The sequence below is a fragment of the Toxorhynchites rutilus genome, chromosome 3, assembly GCF_029784135.1.
Source record: "Toxorhynchites rutilus septentrionalis strain SRP chromosome 3, ASM2978413v1, whole genome shotgun sequence".
Taxonomy (NCBI): Eukaryota; Metazoa; Arthropoda; class Insecta; order Diptera; family Culicidae; genus Toxorhynchites; species Toxorhynchites rutilus.
In genome coordinates this window covers 255,931,178-255,953,119 of record NC_073746.1, presented here as the reverse complement: position 1 = coordinate 255,953,119, position 21,942 = coordinate 255,931,178, and the positions used below count along the sequence as shown (strand labels likewise).

Here is a 21,942-nt window from a genome sequence, read left to right as displayed (position 1 = left end):
TTGGCTTGGTGTTATTGTATTATCGAATTGGACTTAATACCAGTGCCGGGCCGATGCACACACTGCGTACTGCGAGTGCTGGCTCGCGCAGTGACAAATTAAACAAACTGTTGCGCTGTTGTGTTGTGTGCGCTGTGTGGGGGAGACTTTTCATCACACTTGACACGCGCATTCTTACCCTCGATGTTGCCTTGGTGTTATTGTGTTATCGAATTGGACTTAATATCAGTGCCGGACTGTTGCGCTGTTGTGTTGTGTGCGCTGTGCGGGGGACTTTTCCAACACTTGACACTTTGCATTCCGGGACGTGGACGCTTTCTGGGACTTAGTGTTATTGTCGGCGGGGCAGTGTTTTACACATTGCGTACTGCGGGGGTTGGCTCGCGCAGCGCTGTTGTGTGCTGTATGCTGGGGGGACTTGGACGCTTTCTGGCACTTAGTGTTATTGTCGGCGGGGCAGTGTTTTACACATTGCGTACTGCGAGTGCTGGCTTGCGCAGTGAGAAATTCAACAAACCGTTGCGCTGTTGTGTTGTGTGCGCTGTGTGGGGGACTTTTCCAACACTTGACACTTTGCATTCCGGGACGTGGACGCGTTCTGGGACTTGGTGTTATTGCCGACGGGGCAGTGTTATACACACTGCGTACTGCGAGTGCTGGCTTGCGCAGTGAGAAATTCAACAAACCGTTGCGCTGTTGTGTTGTGTGCGCTGTGTGGGGGACTTTTCCAACACTTGACACTTTGCATTCCTGGACGTGGACGCGTTCTGGGTCTTAGTGTTATGGTCGACGGGGCAGTGTTTTACACATTGCGTACTGCGGGGGTTGGCTCGCGCAGCGCTGTTGTGTGCTGTATGCTGGGGGGACTTGGACGCTTTCTGGCACTTAGTGTTATTGTCGGCGGGGCAGTGTTTTACACATTGCGTACTGCGAGTGCTGGCTTGCGCAGTGAGAAATTCAACAAACCGTTGCGCTGTTGTGTTGTGTGCGCTGTGTGGGGGACTTTTCCAACACTTGACACTTTGCATTCCTGGACGTGGACGCGTTCTGGGTCTTAGTGTTATGGTCGACGGGGCAGTGTTTTACACATTGCGTACTGCGGGGGTTGGCTCGCGCAGCGCTGTTGTGTGCTGTATGCTGGGGGGACTTGGACGCTTTCTGGCACTTAGTGTTATTGTCGGCGGGGCAGTGTTTTACACATTGCGTACTGCGAGTGCTGGCTTGCGCAGTGAGAAATTCAACAAACCGTTGCGCTGTTGTGTTGTGTGCGCTGTGTGGGGGACTTTTCCAACACTTGACACTTTGCATTCCGGGACGTGGACGCGTTCTGGGACTTGGTGTTATTGCCGACGGGGCAGTGTTATACACACTGCGTACTGCGAGTGCTGGCTTGCGCAGTGAGAAATTCAACAAACCGTTGCGCTGTTGTGTTGTGTGCGCTGTGTGGGGGACTTTTCCAACACTTGACACTTTGCATTCCTGGACGTGGACGCGTTCTGGGTCTTAGTGTTATGGTCGACGGGGCAGTGTTTTACACATTGCGTACTGCGGGGGTTGGCTCGCGCAGCGCTGTTGTGTGCTGTATGCTGGGGGGACTTGGACGCTTTCTGGCACTTAGTGTTATTGTCGGCGGGGCAGTGTTTTACACATTGCGTACTGCGAGTGCTGGCTTGCGCAGTGAGAAATTCAACAAACCGTTGCGCTGTTGTGTTGTGTGCGCTGTGTGGGGGACTTTTCCAACACTTGACACTTTGCATTCCTGGACGTGGACGCGTTCTGGGACTTGGTGTTATTGCCGACGGGGCAGTGTTATACACACTGCGTACTGCGAGTGCTGGCTTGCGCAGTGAGAAATTCAACAAACCGTTGCGCTGTTGTGTTGTGTGCGCTGTGTGGGGGACTTTTCCAACACTTGACACTTTGCATTCCTGGACGTGGACGCGTTCTGGGTCTTAGTGTTATGGTCGACGGGGCAGTGTTTTACACATTGCGTACTGCGGGGGTTGGCTCGCGCAGCGCTGTTGTGTGCTGTATGCTGGGGGGACTTGGACGCTTTCTGGCACTTAGTGTTATTGTCGGCGGGGCAGTGTTTTACACATTGCGTACTGCGAGTGCTGGCTTGCGCAGTGAGAAATTCAACAAACCGTTGCGCTGTTGTGTTGTGTGCGCTGTGTGGGGGACTTTTCCAACACTTGACACTTTGCATTCCTGGACGTGGACGCGTTCTGGGTCTTAGTGTTATGGTCGACGGGGCAGTGTTTTACACATTGCGTACTGCGGGGGTTGGCTCGCGCAGCGCTGTTGTGTGCTGTATGCTGGGGGGACTTGGACGCTTTCTGGCACTTAGTGTTATTGTCGGCGGGGCAGTGTTTTACACATTGCGTACTGCGAGTGCTGGCTTGCGCAGTGAGAAATTCAACAAACCGTTGCGCTGTTGTGTTGTGTGCGCTGTGTGGGGGACTTTTCCAACACTTGACACTTTGCATTCCGGGACGTGGACGCGTTCTGGGACTTGGTGTTATTGCCGACGGGGCAGTGTTATACACACTGCGTACTGCGAGTGCTGGCTTGCGCAGTGAGAAATTCAACAAACCGTTGCGCTGTTGTGTTGTGTGCGCTGTGTGGGGGACTTTTCCAACACTTGACACTTTGCATTCCTGGACGTGGACGCGTTCTGGGTCTTAGTGTTATGGTCGACGGGGCAGTGTTTTACACATTGCGTACTGCGGGGGTTGGCTCGCGCAGCGCTGTTGTGTGCTGTATGCTGGGGGGACTTGGACGCTTTCTGGCACTTAGTGTTATTGTCGGCGGGGCAGTGTTTTACACATTGCGTACTGCGAGTGCTGGCTTGCGCAGTGAGAAATTCAACAAACCGTTGCGCTGTTGTGTTGTGTGCGCTGTGTGGGGGACTTTTCCAACACTTGACACTTTGCATTCCTGGACGTGGACGCGTTCTGGGTCTTAGTGTTATGGTCGACGGGGCAGTGTTTTACACATTGCGTACTGCGGGGGTTGGCTCGCGCAGCGCTGTTGTGTGCTGTATGCTGGGGGGACTTGGACGCTTTCTGGCACTTAGTGTTATTGTCGGCGGGGCAGTGTTTTACACATTGCGTACTGCGAGTGCTGGCTTGCGCAGTGAGAAATTCAACAAACCGTTGCGCTGTTGTGTTGTGTGCGCTGTGTGGGGGACTTTTCCAACACTTGACACTTTGCATTCCGGGACGTGGACGCGTTCTGGGACTTGGTGTTATTGCCGACGGGGCAGTGTTATACACACTGCGTACTGCGAGTGCTGGCTTGCGCAGTGAGAAATTCAACAAACCGTTGCGCTGTTGTGTTGTGTGCGCTGTGTGGGGGACTTTTCCAACACTTGACACTTTGCATTCCTGGACGTGGACGCGTTCTGGGTCTTAGTGTTATGGTCGACGGGGCAGTGTTTTACACATTGCGTACTGCGGGGGTTGGCTCGCGCAGCGCTGTTGTGTGCTGTATGCTGGGGGGACTTGGACGCTTTCTGGCACTTAGTGTTATTGTCGGCGGGGCAGTGTTTTACACATTGCGTACTGCGAGTGCTGGCTTGCGCAGTGAGAAATTCAACAAACCGTTGCGCTGTTGTGTTGTGTGCGCTGTGTGGGGGACTTTTCCAACACTTGACACTTTGCATTCCTGGACGTGGACGCGTTCTGGGTCTTAGTGTTATGGTCGACGGGGCAGTGTTTTACACATTGCGTACTGCGGGGGTTGGCTCGCGCAGCGCTGTTGTGTGCTGTATGCTGGGGGGACTTGGACGCTTTCTGGCACTTAGTGTTATTGTCGGCGGGGCAGTGTTTTACACATTGCGTACTGCGAGTGCTGGCTTGCGCAGTGAGAAATTCAACAAACCGTTGCGCTGTTGTGTTGTGTGCGCTGTGTGGGGGACTTTTCCAACACTTGACACTTTGCATTCCGGGACGTGGACGCGTTCTGGGACTTGGTGTTATTGCCGACGGGGCAGTGTTATACACACTGCGTACTGCGAGTGCTGGCTTGCGCAGTGAGAAATTCAACAAACCGTTGCGCTGTTGTGTTGTGTGCGCTGTGTGGGGGACTTTTCCAACACTTGACACTTTGCATTCCTGGACGTGGACGCGTTCTGGGTCTTAGTGTTATGGTCGACGGGGCAGTGTTTTACACATTGCGTACTGCGGGGGTTGGCTCGCGCAGCGCTGTTGTGTGCTGTATGCTGGGGGGACTTGGACGCTTTCTGGCACTTAGTGTTATTGTCGGCGGGGCAGTGTTTTACACATTGCGTACTGCGAGTGCTGGCTTGCGCAGTGAGAAATTCAACAAACCGTTGCGCTGTTGTGTTGTGTGCGCTGTGTGGGGGACTTTTCCAACACTTGACACTTTGCATTCCTGGACGTGGACGCGTTCTGGGACTTGGTGTTATTGCCGACGGGGCAGTGTTATACACACTGCGTACTGCGAGTGCTGGCTTGCGCAGTGAGAAATTCAACAAACCGTTGCGCTGTTGTGTTGTGTGCGCTGTGTGGGGGACTTTTCCAACACTTGACACTTTGCATTCCTGGACGTGGACGCGTTCTGGGTCTTAGTGTTATGGTCGACGGGGCAGTGTTTTACACATTGCGTACTGCGGGGGTTGGCTCGCGCAGCGCTGTTGTGTGCTGTATGCTGGGGGGACTTGGACGCTTTCTGGCACTTAGTGTTATTGTCGGCGGGGCAGTGTTTTACACATTGCGTACTGCGAGTGCTGGCTTGCGCAGTGAGAAATTCAACAAACCGTTGCGCTGTTGTGTTGTGTGCGCTGTGTGGGGGACTTTTCCAACACTTGACACTTTGCATTCCTGGACGTGGACGCGTTCTGGGTCTTAGTGTTATGGTCGACGGGGCAGTGTTTTACACATTGCGTACTGCGGGGGTTGGCTCGCGCAGCGCTGTTGTGTGCTGTATGCTGGGGGGACTTGGACGCTTTCTGGCACTTAGTGTTATTGTCGGCGGGGCAGTGTTTTACACATTGCGTACTGCGAGTGCTGGCTTGCGCAGTGAGAAATTCAACAAACCGTTGCGCTGTTGTGTTGTGTGCGCTGTGTGGGGGACTTTTCCAACACTTGACACTTTGCATTCCGGGACGTGGACGCGTTCTGGGACTTGGTGTTATTGCCGACGGGGCAGTGTTATACACACTGCGTACTGCGAGTGCTGGCTTGCGCAGTGAGAAATTCAACAAACCGTTGCGCTGTTGTGTTGTGTGCGCTGTGTGGGGGACTTTTCCAACACTTGACACTTTGCATTCCTGGACGTGGACGCGTTCTGGGTCTTAGTGTTATGGTCGACGGGGCAGTGTTTTACACATTGCGTACTGCGGGGGTTGGCTCGCGCAGCGCTGTTGTGTGCTGTATGCTGGGGGGACTTGGACGCTTTCTGGCACTTAGTGTTATTGTCGGCGGGGCAGTGTTTTACACATTGCGTACTGCGAGTGCTGGCTTGCGCAGTGAGAAATTCAACAAACCGTTGCGCTGTTGTGTTGTGTGCGCTGTGTGGGGGACTTTTCCAACACTTGACACTTTGCATTCCTGGACGTGGACGCGTTCTGGGTCTTAGTGTTATGGTCGACGGGGCAGTGTTTTACACATTGCGTACTGCGGGGGTTGGCTCGCGCAGCGCTGTTGTGTGCTGTATGCTGGGGGGACTTGGACGCTTTCTGGCACTTAGTGTTATTGTCGGCGGGGCAGTGTTTTACACATTGCGTACTGCGAGTGCTGGCTTGCGCAGTGAGAAATTCAACAAACCGTTGCGCTGTTGTGTTGTGTGCGCTGTGTGGGGGACTTTTCCAACACTTGACACTTTGCATTCCGGGACGTGGACGCGTTCTGGGACTTGGTGTTATTGCCGACGGGGCAGTGTTATACACACTGCGTACTGCGAGTGCTGGCTTGCGCAGTGAGAAATTCAACAAACCGTTGCGCTGTTGTGTTGTGTGCGCTGTGTGGGGGACTTTTCCAACACTTGACACTTTGCATTCCTGGACGTGGACGCGTTCTGGGTCTTAGTGTTATGGTCGACGGGGCAGTGTTTTACACATTGCGTACTGCGGGGGTTGGCTCGCGCAGCGCTGTTGTGTGCTGTATGCTGGGGGGACTTGGACGCTTTCTGGCACTTAGTGTTATTGTCGGCGGGGCAGTGTTTTACACATTGCGTACTGCGAGTGCTGGCTTGCGCAGTGAGAAATTCAACAAACCGTTGCGCTGTTGTGTTGTGTGCGCTGTGTGGGGGACTTTTCCAACACTTGACACTTTGCATTCCTGGACGTGGACGCGTTCTGGGTCTTAGTGTTATGGTCGACGGGGCAGTGTTTTACACATTGCGTACTGCGGGGGTTGGCTCGCGCAGCGCTGTTGTGTGCTGTATGCTGGGGGGACTTGGACGCTTTCTGGCACTTAGTGTTATTGTCGGCGGGGCAGTGTTTTACACATTGCGTACTGCGAGTGCTGGCTTGCGCAGTGAGAAATTCAACAAACCGTTGCGCTGTTGTGTTGTGTGCGCTGTGTGGGGGACTTTTCCAACACTTGACACTTTGCATTCCGGGACGTGGACGCGTTCTGGGACTTGGTGTTATTGCCGACGGGGCAGTGTTATACACACTGCGTACTGCGAGTGCTGGCTTGCGCAGTGAGAAATTCAACAAACCGTTGCGCTGTTGTGTTGTGTGCGCTGTGTGGGGGACTTTTCCAACACTTGACACTTTGCATTCCTGGACGTGGACGCGTTCTGGGTCTTAGTGTTATGGTCGACGGGGCAGTGTTTTACACATTGCGTACTGCGGGGGTTGGCTCGCGCAGCGCTGTTGTGTGCTGTATGCTGGGGGGACTTGGACGCTTTCTGGCACTTAGTGTTATTGTCGGCGGGGCAGTGTTTTACACATTGCGTACTGCGGGTGCTGGTGTGCGGGTGTTGTGCACTTGAGACTTGTCATTCCAGGACATGGAATGATTTCACACACACGTACGATTGCATACTACCAGGCGCAAAGCGATTTAATGAAAAAAGAGAGAAGCCGCCAGCGCGGACAGCACTAAGCTACCACGGTGGGACTTCTCTCTTACGGAACACGACGCACCCGGGCAAGACTGCGCAAGCTACTGTGCCGCGCCGATGCTGATGGGGCAATGTTACACGTACTGCGCGCTGGGTCGCGCAGTGAGAAATTGAACAAACTGTTGCGCTGTTGTGTGCTGTATGCTGGGGGGACATGGACGCTTTCTGGGACTTAGTGTTATTGTCGGCGGGGCAGTGTTTTACACATTGCGTACTGCGGGTGCTGGTGTGCGGGTGTTGTGCACTTGAGACTTGTCATTCCAGGACATGGAATGGTTTCACACACATACGCGGTTGCATACTACCAGGCGCAGGATGAAATAAAAAAAAAGTAAAGTAATATCCAGCGAGGGGAATGGCTTCACACACGCACTTGGTGTTATAGCATTATCGTACTTATCGCCGATGCTGCGTACTGCGGGCGTTGGCTCGCGCAGACTGTTGTGTGCTGTGTTGTGCTGGGGGACAACACTTGACAGTTGTTATTCCCGGCCATGGGATGATTTCACACACACGCACGATTGCATACTACCAGGCGCAATGCGATTTAATGAAAAAAGAGAGAAGCAGCCAGCGCGGGCAGCACTAAGCTACCACGGTGGGACTTCTCTCTTACGGGACACGACGCACCCGCCCATCACATAGCGCATCGCAAGGGCAATACTGCACAAGCTACTGTGCCGCGCCGATGCTGATGGGGCATTGTTACACGTACTGCGTGCTGGGTCGCGCAGTGAGAAATTGAACAAACTGTTGTGCTGTGCTGTGCTGGGGGGGGGGACTTTGCCAAAACATGCTACTTTGCATTCCAGGACATGGTGCACAGCTTATACCGCTAGCAGAGACACCTCGTTCGATCGGGGCAACTTGGGACACCGTAATCAGTACCAGTGCCGGGTGTGGGTCGGATTCCGATGGGGGGTGATCCGGGAACATATTTCTTGGACTTAGAATATTGTTCGGACTTAGAATTTTTTCGACTTATGACCTCGTTTCTGGGACTTAGCCGTAGAACCAGATGTAATGCGTGTTGCATAGATTAAGGCGCAGGGGAATTTAATAAAAAAGAGAGAAGCCCCACACATTTAGGGGGGCTTCTCTCTTTTTTATTGGACGATACACAACACATAACATACATGACATAACACTGACCTAGAAGCAGTATTTACCACCGTATTTTATGACCCGCTTCCACCTCGCAGGTAGGGAATCTATGCCTCTGGCATAGAACGTAGGAGGCTTGCTATCGAAGAACTCTTTTAGGAATGCGCTCATCTCGTCCTTAGTCCTGAAGAGTTTATTCCTAAGCTTATTACTCAATGACCTGAATAAATGGTAGTCCGATGGACTGATGTCTGGTGAGTAAGGAGGATGGTTCAATATGTTAAATCCCAGGCTCCTCGCCTTATCTATCGTTTCATGTGCCCTATGGCACGGAGCGTTATCGTGTAGTAGGGGTACCGGCCTATGTTTACTCACTCCCAGTATACCAGCCACCTTTTCCAGCTGCTTCTGATATCGTTTACGGTTAACAGATACACCCTTGTCTAGCAATTCCCAGTGTATAATGCCTCGTCGATCCCAAAACACACAGAGCATGTTCCACTTGCGATTCATCCTGTCTTTGGCGATTGTCTTCGGCATGGCGCCTTTTACGATCCAATGTATGCCTCTGTGAGGCGCAAACATGGGTATCTTAGATTCATCACAAGTGACCAAATTATCGAGCATACCCTGGTCTCGTTCACTTTGTCTGAGTAGTCGTTGGGCTAGTTTCACCCGCTTTGCAAGGTTGACTGGGTCTAGCTTGTGTGGGTGGTATCCCATTCTTTTTGGCACATAGTTTAGTTTATGCAACGTTCGCATAACAGTCGCTGCCGAACAGTTGTATTTCTGGGCCATAGACCTCGTAGATTGCTGGCTGTTTTGTTTCACATCAGCAAGCAGTGTTGCTGTGTTATCGATTGCCTTCGGACGGCCTTTGCGTGGACGATCCGCGCAGTTCCTGTCGGTATCGAACCTTTTGTACCACATCGTAACCGTTCTACGAGTAACAGTTTGTCCATATGTGGAATTCAATGCCAAGAGGGTGTCCGACACTGAATCACCCATGTCGTAGTGGTGCAAGATGAACATTCTTGTTTCAGTTCTAGATAGTCTTATGGTTTGTATATCATATTGACTAGCATCTATCGGCTCTAGGACAACTCTGAGTTCTTTCAGAGAGTCTAATTGGATCGTCTGCTGTGTATCAAACGACTCTATGTCTACAGAAGGGGACTGGGGTAGTTGCATCACTCTGGATGACGATGCTAGTGGTTCCCATGATACTGATAAGGGTGGCGTTGCTAAGGGGTGGTCAGACCATTGCTGCTCACTATTCGATTCCACGTGTAGTGGGTCTTGTGTCATTTCGGATGACGATGGCGATGCTAAGGGGTGGTCAGACCATTGCTGCTCGCTCTTCGATTCTTCGTACAGTGGGTCTTGTGTCATTTCGGATGGCGATGACGGTGCTAATGGGTGGTCAGACCACTGCTGCTCGCTCTTCGATTCTTCATCCGGATTTATATCTATAACCGGAGAAGGGAATAGCGATGAGGACGAGGACGAGGACGAGGACGAGGACGAGGACGAGGACGAGGACGATGATGATGAGGACGATGATGACGATGAGGACGACGATGAGGACGACGATGCCACTGAGTTAACACAACAAGGACACTTCTTAGGGTGATGAATACGCTTCGATCTTCGCATTGGGTTGGTTTTGCTTGGTTTTGCTTTCGCTAGGGAAAATATATGGTCGACTGTGGACTACCCTGCCATACCACAGCAAGGGCAACATTACTGTGAGGTTTGCCCCGGTACCCCACAGGGTCCGTTCGCGGCTTCATATTTGTATCGCCCCTTCCACCATTCAACTATCGGCACGGATCGTATACACACCTTAAGCTTTGGGGCCCGAGTGCCCCCTTCTCTGTCTGCATACGACCTAAGGTCCCACCGAGGTTGGTTACTCGATCTTTCCGAAGGTTGCTCGTATCCCAGTCGGTACCACGGGGAGGTAGAGATAGGAGTTGCTGAATCATAGGCTACCATCATAAATGGATCATCATAATGAGTTATATGTTCGCTGTATTCAGCCATTTACCGACCACTGTTTAATATATACATGTGGCCCCGAAAGCAGTGCATAAGTATTGATCCATCCTTTCCAAAACTTTTGCAACACACCAATAGCCACACCATAGGAATTTCCAAGGGCATCGCTATTGGGCTGTTTCAAAAGTTTATGATTTGCTCAGCATCTACTATCCTACACGCGAATGATATGTCCACCCATACCTATCATCGCTCACGCACCGTGTTACAGTCGAATACGACCCATCCACATGCCTATCTTATGTCTAGCATAAGGCATCTCAAGTGTTGAGAAAGTTCGTGCACCTCGAGGAAGGTTCTTTTGAAACAAATCAATAGAAGCCATCCTATGCGCGATCAGTGTGACTACCCGCACATATCATCGCTCACGCACCGTGTTACAGTCGAATACGACCCATCCACATGCCTATCTTATGTCTAGCATAAGGCATCTCAAGTGTTGAGAAAGTTCGTGCACCTCGAGGAAGGTTCTTTTGAAACAAATCAATAGAAGCCATCCTATGCGCGATCAGTGTGACTACCCGCACATATCATCGCTCACGCACCGTGTTACAGTCGAATACGACCCATCCACATGCCTATCTTATGTCTAGCATAAGGCATCTCAAGTGTTGAGAAAGTTCGTGCACCTCGAGGAAGGTTCTTTTGAAACAAATCAATAGAAGCCATCCTATGCGCGATCAGTGTGATTACCCGCACATATCATCGCTCACGCACCACGTTGCAGTCGAATGTGACCCATCCACATGCCTATCTTATGTCTAGCATAAGGCATCTCAAGTGTTGAGAAAGTTCGTGCACCTCGAGGAAGGTTCTTTTGAAACAAATCAATAGAAGCCATCCTATGCGCGATCAGTGTGACTACCCGCACATATCATCGCTCACGCACCGTGTTACAGTCGAATACGACCCATCCACATGCCTATCTTATGTCTAGCATAAGGCATCTCAAGTGTTGAGAAAGTTCGTGCACCTCGAGGAAGGTTCTTTTGAAACAAATCAATAGAAGCCATCCTATGCGCGATCAGTGTGATTACCCGCACATATCATCGCTCACGCACCACGTTGCAGTCGAATGTGACCCATCCACATGCCTATCTTATGTCTAGCATAAGGCATCTCAAGTGTTGAGAAAGTTCGTGCACCTCGAGGAAGGTTCTTTTGAAACAAATCAATAGAAGCCATCCTATGCGCGATCAGTGTGACTACCCGCACATATCATCGCTCACGCACCGTGTTACAGTCGAATACGACCCATCCACATGCCTATCTTATGTCTAGCATAAGGCATCTCAAGTGTTGAGAAAGTTCGTGCACCTCGAGGAAGGTTCTTTTGAAACAAATCAATAGAAGCCATCCTATGCGCGATCAGTGTGACTACCCGCACATATCATCGCTCACGCACCGTGTTACAGTCGAATACGACCCATCCACATGCCTATCTTATGTCTAGCATAAGGCATCTCAAGTGTTGAGAAAGTTCGTGCACCTCGAGGAAGGTTCTTTTGAAACAAATCAATAGAAGCCATCCTATGCGCGATCAGTGTGACTACCCGCACATATCATCGCTCACGCACCACGTTGCAGTCGAATGTGACCCATCCACATGCCTATCTTATGTCTAGCATGTATATTAACTTCGCACAACATCACCACAACGTTCATCCTCGGTAAATTCGTTCCTCGTTCGCATACACGATAGCCATACACTAGCCAAAAGATTCCCATACACAATTACTAGCACGCATAAAAGCGTGAGAGGGGGTATTGTTCACATGTCCACGCTCGCTTATCACGAGGTAGCTGCACCACATTGATGTAAACGACCCAACACACACAGACGAGCGAGCGAGCGCACGCTTTTTTTCCCCTACTGCATACCTACAGCATACGCTGAGGAGGCATAACAATGGAGAAAAAAAACTCGGAGCGAGAGAGCGGTAACTACCCGTGTGGTGCTACTAGCTGCACTGATGCGATGCGTCTTACATGGGAGGTATTTCAATGTTCGACACACCGTACTGCACAGGGTTCGCATGGCACACGAGAAAGCCACAATCGCCTTATGCCCCTTCGACGTTCAACGCACGACACGACACCACACACTGGAGTACGTACGTCTCACCACGTAGTGAGGGTAGGGGTTCGACACACGAAACTCACTGGATTCGATACAAGCTCAAAAGGTTTACCCTCCCTGGTGCCGACCAGACTCACTGGATTCGATAGACGTTCGACCCTACCGACAGTAACTTGACCCCACCCGTACGGCATCGTACTACCGAACATCCATACAAGCTTCGCAAGTTATGCCTCAAACTTTTCACTCACCAACTTTCCCCACAATAGTGTAAACATGGTCATACCAACGTTGCCTCGGTATGGGTATATACCACACTGGGGACATCGTTATAGGAGTGCCTTGGATAGACTTGTACCGCTAGCCGAGACACCATGCTGGGTCGGGAAATGTTCACGCACCGCAATCGGTACCAGTGCCGGGTGTCGGTCATATTCCGATGGGGGGTAACCCTACTATTGAACTCGTACTTGTACTTGGGCCGTGCCTAAGGTGTTGGTTGTTTCAATAGTTGGTTACTTGTTTCAATAGTTGACATTTTTTCAATAGTTGAACTTTTTTCCAACAGTTTCAGTTTTCCCGTAGGTAAAGATGATGATGTGTGACCAATGTGTGAATGTGTTGTTTTTTTTTTTCAATAGTCATGTACGCGCCGTTGTCGATGTTATACACACTGCGTACTGCGGGTGAGAAATAAAACAAACTGTTGTGCTGTGCTGTGCTTGATGTTGGCTTGGTGTTATTGTATTATCGAATTGGACTTAATACCAGTGCCGGGCCGATGCACACACTGCGTACTGCGAGTGCTGGCTCGCGCAGTGACAAATTAAACAAACTGTTGCGCTGTTGTGTTGTGTGCGCTGTGTGGGGGAGACTTTTCATCACACTTGACACGCGCATTCTTACCCTCGATGTTGCCTTGGTGTTATTGTGTTATCGAATTGGACTTAATATCAGTGCCGGACTGTTGCGCTGTTGTGTTGTGTGCGCTGTGCGGGGGACTTTTCCAACACTTGACACTTTGCATTCCGGGACGTGGACGCTTTCTGGGACTTAGTGTTATTGTCGGCGGGGCAGTGTTTTACACATTGCGTACTGCGGGGGTTGGCTCGCGCAGCGCTGTTGTGTGCTGTATGCTGGGGGGACTTGGACGCTTTCTGGCACTTAGTGTTATTGTCGGCGGGGCAGTGTTTTACACATTGCGTACTGCGAGTGCTGGCTTGCGCAGTGAGAAATTCAACAAACCGTTGCGCTGTTGTGTTGTGTGCGCTGTGTGGGGGACTTTTCCAACACTTGACACTTTGCATTCCGGGACGTGGACGCGTTCTGGGACTTGGTGTTATTGCCGACGGGGCAGTGTTATACACACTGCGTACTGCGAGTGCTGGCTTGCGCAGTGAGAAATTCAACAAACCGTTGCGCTGTTGTGTTGTGTGCGCTGTGTGGGGGACTTTTCCAACACTTGACACTTTGCATTCCTGGACGTGGACGCGTTCTGGGTCTTAGTGTTATGGTCGACGGGGCAGTGTTTTACACATTGCGTACTGCGGGGGTTGGCTCGCGCAGCGCTGTTGTGTGCTGTATGCTGGGGGGACTTGGACGCTTTCTGGCACTTAGTGTTATTGTCGGCGGGGCAGTGTTTTACACATTGCGTACTGCGAGTGCTGGCTTGCGCAGTGAGAAATTCAACAAACCGTTGCGCTGTTGTGTTGTGTGCGCTGTGTGGGGGACTTTTCCAACACTTGACACTTTGCATTCCGGGACGTGGACGCGTTCTGGGACTTGGTGTTATTGCCGACGGGGCAGTGTTATACACACTGCGTACTGCGAGTGCTGGCTTGCGCAGTGAGAAATTCAACAAACCGTTGCGCTGTTGTGTTGTGTGCGCTGTGTGGGGGACTTTTCCAACACTTGACACTTTGCATTCCTGGACGTGGACGCGTTCTGGGTCTTAGTGTTATGGTCGACGGGGCAGTGTTTTACACATTGCGTACTGCGGGGGTTGGCTCGCGCAGCGCTGTTGTGTGCTGTATGCTGGGGGGACTTGGACGCTTTCTGGCACTTAGTGTTATTGTCGGCGGGGCAGTGTTTTACACATTGCGTACTGCGAGTGCTGGCTTGCGCAGTGAGAAATTCAACAAACCGTTGCGCTGTTGTGTTGTGTGCGCTGTGTGGGGGACTTTTCCAACACTTGACACTTTGCATTCCTGGACGTGGACGCGTTCTGGGTCTTAGTGTTATGGTCGACGGGGCAGTGTTTTACACATTGCGTACTGCGGGGGTTGGCTCGCGCAGCGCTGTTGTGTGCTGTATGCTGGGGGGACTTGGACGCTTTCTGGCACTTAGTGTTATTGTCGGCGGGGCAGTGTTTTACACATTGCGTACTGCGAGTGCTGGCTTGCGCAGTGAGAAATTCAACAAACCGTTGCGCTGTTGTGTTGTGTGCGCTGTGTGGGGGACTTTTCCAACACTTGACACTTTGCATTCCGGGACGTGGACGCGTTCTGGGACTTGGTGTTATTGCCGACGGGGCAGTGTTATACACACTGCGTACTGCGAGTGCTGGCTTGCGCAGTGAGAAATTCAACAAACCGTTGCGCTGTTGTGTTGTGTGCGCTGTGTGGGGGACTTTTCCAACACTTGACACTTTGCATTCCTGGACGTGGACGCGTTCTGGGTCTTAGTGTTATGGTCGACGGGGCAGTGTTTTACACATTGCGTACTGCGGGGGTTGGCTCGCGCAGCGCTGTTGTGTGCTGTATGCTGGGGGGACTTGGACGCTTTCTGGCACTTAGTGTTATTGTCGGCGGGGCAGTGTTTTACACATTGCGTACTGCGAGTGCTGGCTTGCGCAGTGAGAAATTCAACAAACCGTTGCGCTGTTGTGTTGTGTGCGCTGTGTGGGGGACTTTTCCAACACTTGACACTTTGCATTCCTGGACGTGGACGCGTTCTGGGTCTTAGTGTTATGGTCGACGGGGCAGTGTTTTACACATTGCGTACTGCGGGGGTTGGCTCGCGCAGCGCTGTTGTGTGCTGTATGCTGGGGGGACTTGGACGCTTTCTGGCACTTAGTGTTATTGTCGGCGGGGCAGTGTTTTACACATTGCGTACTGCGAGTGCTGGCTTGCGCAGTGAGAAATTCAACAAACCGTTGCGCTGTTGTGTTGTGTGCGCTGTGTGGGGGACTTTTCCAACACTTGACACTTTGCATTCCGGGACGTGGACGCGTTCTGGGACTTGGTGTTATTGCCGACGGGGCAGTGTTATACACACTGCGTACTGCGAGTGCTGGCTTGCGCAGTGAGAAATTCAACAAACCGTTGCGCTGTTGTGTTGTGTGCGCTGTGTGGGGGACTTTTCCAACACTTGACACTTTGCATTCCTGGACGTGGACGCGTTCTGGGTCTTAGTGTTATGGTCGACGGGGCAGTGTTTTACACATTGCGTACTGCGGGGGTTGGCTCGCGCAGCGCTGTTGTGTGCTGTATGCTGGGGGGACTTGGACGCTTTCTGGCACTTAGTGTTATTGTCGGCGGGGCAGTGTTTTACACATTGCGTACTGCGGGTGCTGGTGTGCGGGTGTTGTGCACTTGAGACTTGTCATTCCAGGACATGGAATGATTTCACACACACGTACGATTGCATACTACCAGGCGCAAAGCGATTTAATGAAAAAAGAGAGAAGCCGCCAGCGCGGACAGCACTAAGCTACCACGGTGGGACTTCTCTCTTACGGAACACGACGCACCCGGGCAAGACTGCGCAAGCTACTGTGCCGCGCCGATGCTGATGGGGCAATGTTACACGTACTGCGCGCTGGGTCGCGCAGTGAGAAATTGAACAAACTGTTGCGCTGTTGTGTGCTGTATGCTGGGGGGACATGGACGCTTTCTGGGACTTAGTGTTATTGTCGGCGGGGCAGTGTTTTACACATTGCGTACTGCGGGTGCTGGTGTGCGGGTGTTGTGCACTTGAGACTTGTCATTCCAGGACATGGAATGGTTTCACACACATACGCGGTTGCATACTACCAGGCGCAGGATGAAATAAAAAAAAAGTAAAGTAATATCCAGCGAGGGGAATGGCTTCACACACGCACTTGGTGTTATAGCATTATCGTACTTATCGCCGATGCTGCGTACTGCGGGCGTTGGCTCGCGCAGACTGTTGTGTGCTGTGTTGTGCTGGGGGACAACACTTGACAGTTGTTATTCCCGGCCATGGGATGATTTCACACACACGCACGATTGCATACTACCAGGCGCAATGCGATTTAATGAAAAAAGAGAGAAGCAGCCAGCGCGGGCAGCACTAAGCTACCACGGTGGGACTTCTCTCTTACGGGACACGACGCACCCGCCCATCACATAGCGCATCGCAAGGGCAATACTGCACAAGCTACTGTGCCGCGCCGATGCTGATGGGGCATTGTTACACGTACTGCGTGCTGGGTCGCGCAGTGAGAAATTGAACAAACTGTTGTGCTGTGCTGTGCTGGGGGGGGGGACTTTGCCAAAACATGCTACTTTGCATTCCAGGACATGGTGCACAGCTTATACCGCTAGCAGAGACACCTCGTTCGATCGGGGCAACTTGGGACACCGTAATCAGTACCAGTGCCGGGTGTGGGTCGGATTCCGATGGGGGGTGATCCGGGAACATATTTCTTGGACTTAGAATATTGTTCGGACTTAGAATTTTTTCGACTTATGACCTCGTTTCTGGGACTTAGCCGTAGAACCAGATGTAATGCGTGTTGCATAGATTAAGGCGCAGGGGAATTTAATAAAAAAGAGAGAAGCCCCACACATTTAGGGGGGCTTCTCTCTTTTTTATTGGACGATACACAACACATAACATACATGACATAACACTGACCTAGAAGCAGTATTTACCACCGTATTTTATGACCCGCTTCCACCTCGCAGGTAGGGAATCTATGCCTCTGGCATAGAACGTAGGAGGCTTGCTATCGAAGAACTCTTTTAGGAATGCGCTCATCTCGTCCTTAGTCCTGAAGAGTTTATTCCTAAGCTTATTACTCAATGACCTGAATAAATGGTAGTCCGATGGACTGATGTCTGGTGAGTAAGGAGGATGGTTCAATATGTTAAATCCCAGGCTCCTCGCCTTATCTATCGTTTCATGTGCCCTATGGCACGGAGCGTTATCGTGTAGTAGGGGTACCGGCCTATGTTTACTCACTCCCAGTATACCAGCCACCTTTTCCAGCTGCTTCTGATATCGTTTACGGTTAACAGATACACCCTTGTCTAGCAATTCCCAGTGTATAATGCCTCGTCGATCCCAAAACACACAGAGCATGTTCCACTTGCGATTCATCCTGTCTTTGGCGATTGTCTTCGGCATGGCGCCTTTTACGATCCAATGTATGCCTCTGTGAGGCGCAAACATGGGTATCTTAGATTCATCACAAGTGACCAAATTATCGAGCATACCCTGGTCTCGTTCACTTTGTCTGAGTAGTCGTTGGGCTAGTTTCACCCGCTTTGCAAGGTTGACTGGGTCTAGCTTGTGTGGGTGGTATCCCATTCTTTTTGGCACATAGTTTAGTTTATGCAACGTTCGCATAACAGTCGCTGCCGAACAGTTGTATTTCTGGGCCATAGACCTCGTAGATTGCTGGCTGTTTTGTTTCACATCAGCAAGCAGTGTTGCTGTGTTATCGATTGCCTTCGGACGGCCTTTGCGTGGACGATCCGCGCAGTTCCTGTCGGTATCGAACCTTTTGTACCACATCGTAACCGTTCTACGAGTAACAGTTTGTCCATATGTGGAATTCAATGCCAAGAGGGTGTCCGACACTGAATCACCCATGTCGTAGTGGTGCAAGATGAACATTCTTGTTTCAGTTCTAGATAGTCTTATGGTTTGTATATCATATTGACTAGCATCTATCGGCTCTAGGACAACTCTGAGTTCTTTCAGAGAGTCTAATTGGATCGTCTGCTGTGTATCAAACGACTCTATGTCTACAGAAGGGGACTGGGGTAGTTGCATCACTCTGGATGACGATGCTAGTGGTTCCCATGATACTGATAAGGGTGGCGTTGCTAAGGGGTGGTCAGACCATTGCTGCTCACTATTCGATTCCACGTGTAGTGGGTCTTGTGTCATTTCGGATGACGATGGCGATGCTAAGGGGTGGTCAGACCATTGCTGCTCGCTCTTCGATTCTTCGTACAGTGGGTCTTGTGTCATTTCGGATGGCGATGACGGTGCTAATGGGTGGTCAGACCACTGCTGCTCGCTCTTCGATTCTTCATCCGGATTTATATCTATAACCGGAGAAGGGAATAGCGATGAGGACGAGGACGAGGACGAGGACGAGGACGAGGACGAGGACGAGGACGATGATGATGAGGACGATGATGACGATGAGGACGACGATGAGGACGACGATGCCACTGAGTTAACACAACAAGGACACTTCTTAGGGTGATGAATACGCTTCGATCTTCGCATTGGGTTGGTTTTGCTTTTCATGTGGTTCCCACGAGTCGCTAGGGAAAATATATGGTCGACTGTGGACTACCCTGCCATACCACAGCAAGGGCAACATTACTGTGAGGTTTGCCCCGGTACCCCACAGGGTCCGTTCGCGGCTTCATATTTGTATCGCCCCTTCCACCATTCAACTATCGGCACGGATCGTATACACACCTTAAGCTTTGGGGCCCGAGTGCCCCCTTCTCTGTCTGCATACGACCTAAGGTCCCACCGAGGTTGGTTACTCGATCTTTCCGAAGGTTGCTCGTATCCCAGTCGGTACCACGGGGAGGTAGAGATAGGAGTTGCTGAATCATAGGCTACCATCATAAATGGATCATCATAATGAGTTATATGTTCGCTGTATTCAGCCATTTACCGACCACTGTTTAATATATACATGTGGCCCCGAAAGCAGTGCATAAGTATTGATCCATCCTTTCCAAAACTTTTGCAACACACCAATAGTAACGCTGTCGGATTTCGTTGAACGTTGTCTCCCGGTTTGCGTGTCCATAACGCCGATGATATTCCGCTAGCAGCAGATCGGTGATTTCGTGGTCTCTTGGTAGAATGATGGGGAATCGTGTGTCGTAAGGAATAAAGTCCGCATATTTCGTCCTACCGTCCATCCGTAATACATCACACTCATCTAGGAACGGTTTGCAGTGATAGATGGCACTGTTCTTCTCAATTGGAATCCAATTTTCCGATGTCAGCTGACGATTCTTTAATGTAATAGCTACTTCGCACGCAAACGTCTCACGTTGTGCCATTTTCCACAACAGAACTTCGGCTATTTCGTATTCTTCTTGCTTCAGCGGAACAATGGAATAATTGACATCACGGATCACAAATTTCCGCATTCTTTCGGTAGCATCTGGAATGACCTCGATGGGCGTTCGATCAATCCAACGACGGCAATTCGAAAAGAACCTGTAGACGCAACAGATCGTACGCAGTAGAACATTCCACCGGGAAAACCGACTAACGTCGATGATTGGTTCATAAGCCTTCGATGTGTGGAACATATGACATGCCCGAAGTTCAGTCTTCGTGTTTGGTGCGGGTGTTTTCTGTATCGGCCATATCTCCTCTGGTTGCTGCAGAAACTGAGGTCCAGCAAACCAGGGTCCATCCGAATCAAAGCAAGGGCCCTTGCCCCACTTGGTGAGCATATCTGCCACGTTATACTTTGATGGCACCCAACGCCATTCATCGATCTTCGTCTCTTGGAGAATTTCACCGATCCTGAAGGCCACGAATGGTTTATGCTTCCGCTGATCGGATCGGATCCATGAGAGCACATTTTGCGAGTCGGTCCAGAGCGTACATTTCATTACCTTCAGTTCGTGGTTACCTTCAACTGAATTCAGCAACCTCGCTCCTAGCACTGCACCCATTAGTTCCATACGAGGGATTGACATCAGCTTCAGCGGGGCCACCTTCGTTATTGCCATCACTAATAAGCACCGGGGATCATCGTTGGTTGTTATTCGAAAAAAAAGCAGCTGCACCATACGCCTGTTCGCTGGCATCGACGAACACATGAAGCTGTAAGTCTTCGTAGACCTTCGGAGAAGCACCTTGTAGATAACAACGCGGGATCTTTACTTCTTCAACCATAGGCAGTCTCGATATCCACTGGGACCAACGTGTGTAACTTTCGTCGTCGATCTTCTGATCCCAATCACAATCAGTGCGCCACAGGCTTTGTAAAGCGATCATGCCATGGATTGTGAAGGGAGATAGGAATCCGAGCGAGGAATCGAAAAGGCTCATTAAACATCGGAGGGCAATCCGCTTTGTCGGTCGCTGATCGTTGATGAGGTACGGTAGCAATTCCTTCCGGAAGTTAGTCGAAAAAGTAAAAACATCCTCGTGGGGACACCATATAATCCCAAGAACACGTTCCGTTGCTCCATCATCATTTGGTTGCAGCGGCACCCGATCCTCAGCTTCTTGTCCACCTAGTGCTCGAGTGAACGAACTTTCGTTCGAGACCCAGCTATGCAGCTCGAATCCAGCTTTCGAATGCACCTAGCGGACCTGCTTTACTCGATTGATGGCTTCTTCAGCAGTATCGGCGCTGTCGAGGTAGTCGTCGACATAGTGTCGACGAACTATAGCTCTTGCTGCGTCTGGGAATTGGTTCGCATGTTGGGAGGCGTTTAAATTCTTCACGTATTGAGCAGATGTAGGTGAACAAGCTGCTCCAAAGGTTCCCACATCCATAACGTACACGTCCGGTTTACACGAAGGGTCTGCTCGAAAAAGGAATCGCAATACGTTTTTATCAGCTTCCCGAATCCGATATTGGTGGAACATTTCGCGTATTTCCGCTTTGAAAGCCACCGGTCGTTCTCTAAACTGCTGAATAATGGCTGGCAGCGATGTTAAAAGATCTGGTCCAGAAAGCAGTATTGAATTTAACGACGTTCCATTCACTTGAGCCGCCGCGTCTAATACCAAACGTATCTTGCCAGGTTTGTTTGGATTGACAACAACCCCGAAAGGTAGGTACCAAACCTTTTTGGGATTCACCGACGCCATCTCTTCATCCGTCAACTTATGCGCATACTGCTTTGTTTGGTATTCTTCGATTTTTCGGCATACAGCCTGTTCGAGGGAAGGATCCTTCTTCAGTCGTCGCTCGAGACCACCCAACCTCTTTAGCGCCATAGGGTAGCTGTCAGGCGGCTCAAAATCATCCCGCTTGAATAATAATCCGGTTTCGAAACGACCATCAACACGAACGGTTGTTTTCTTCAGCAAATCTCTAGCTCTACGAACTTCATCCGATTCAAACAGTTCGCTCACTGTGACTCCAGCTTCTTCTACTACGAAGTACTCACGCATCACGTCATGCAGTTCCTTGTTCGTAAGCTCGCGGTGACAGCCTAAAAAGCCTTCAAGGTGCGAAGCTCCCCGAGGTCCATAGATTGTCCAACCGAGGAGAGACCTGACAGCGATTGGCTCGTTGATGTTTTCAATTCTTGTTTGTTTTCAATTCTTGATTTCAAAGCCGCCATCAGATGGATATTGTTAAGTCCGATCAGAATCTTTGGCTCCTCTCCTGTTTGGTTAGC

The 21,942-nt window shown here is 50.9% G+C and overlaps 1 protein-coding gene across 1 annotated transcript in view; it reads right to left on the bottom strand.

Moving 5' to 3' along the window:
* Window positions 1–21,712, bottom strand: part of LOC129774148 (uncharacterized) — a 47,128-nt gene extending 25,416 nt beyond the window's left edge. The window contains exons 1-3 of the mRNA XM_055777845.1: window positions 20,912–21,712; window positions 20,371–20,869; window positions 19,316–20,315 (exon numbers count right to left, since the gene is read on the bottom strand). Of these exons, the coding sequence (XP_055633820.1) occupies window positions 19,316–20,315; window positions 20,371–20,869; window positions 20,912–21,712 (2,300 nt within the window). The remainder of the gene's footprint in view (window positions 1–19,315; window positions 20,316–20,370; window positions 20,870–20,911) is intronic.
* Window positions 21,713–21,942: the final 230 nt, after the last annotated feature.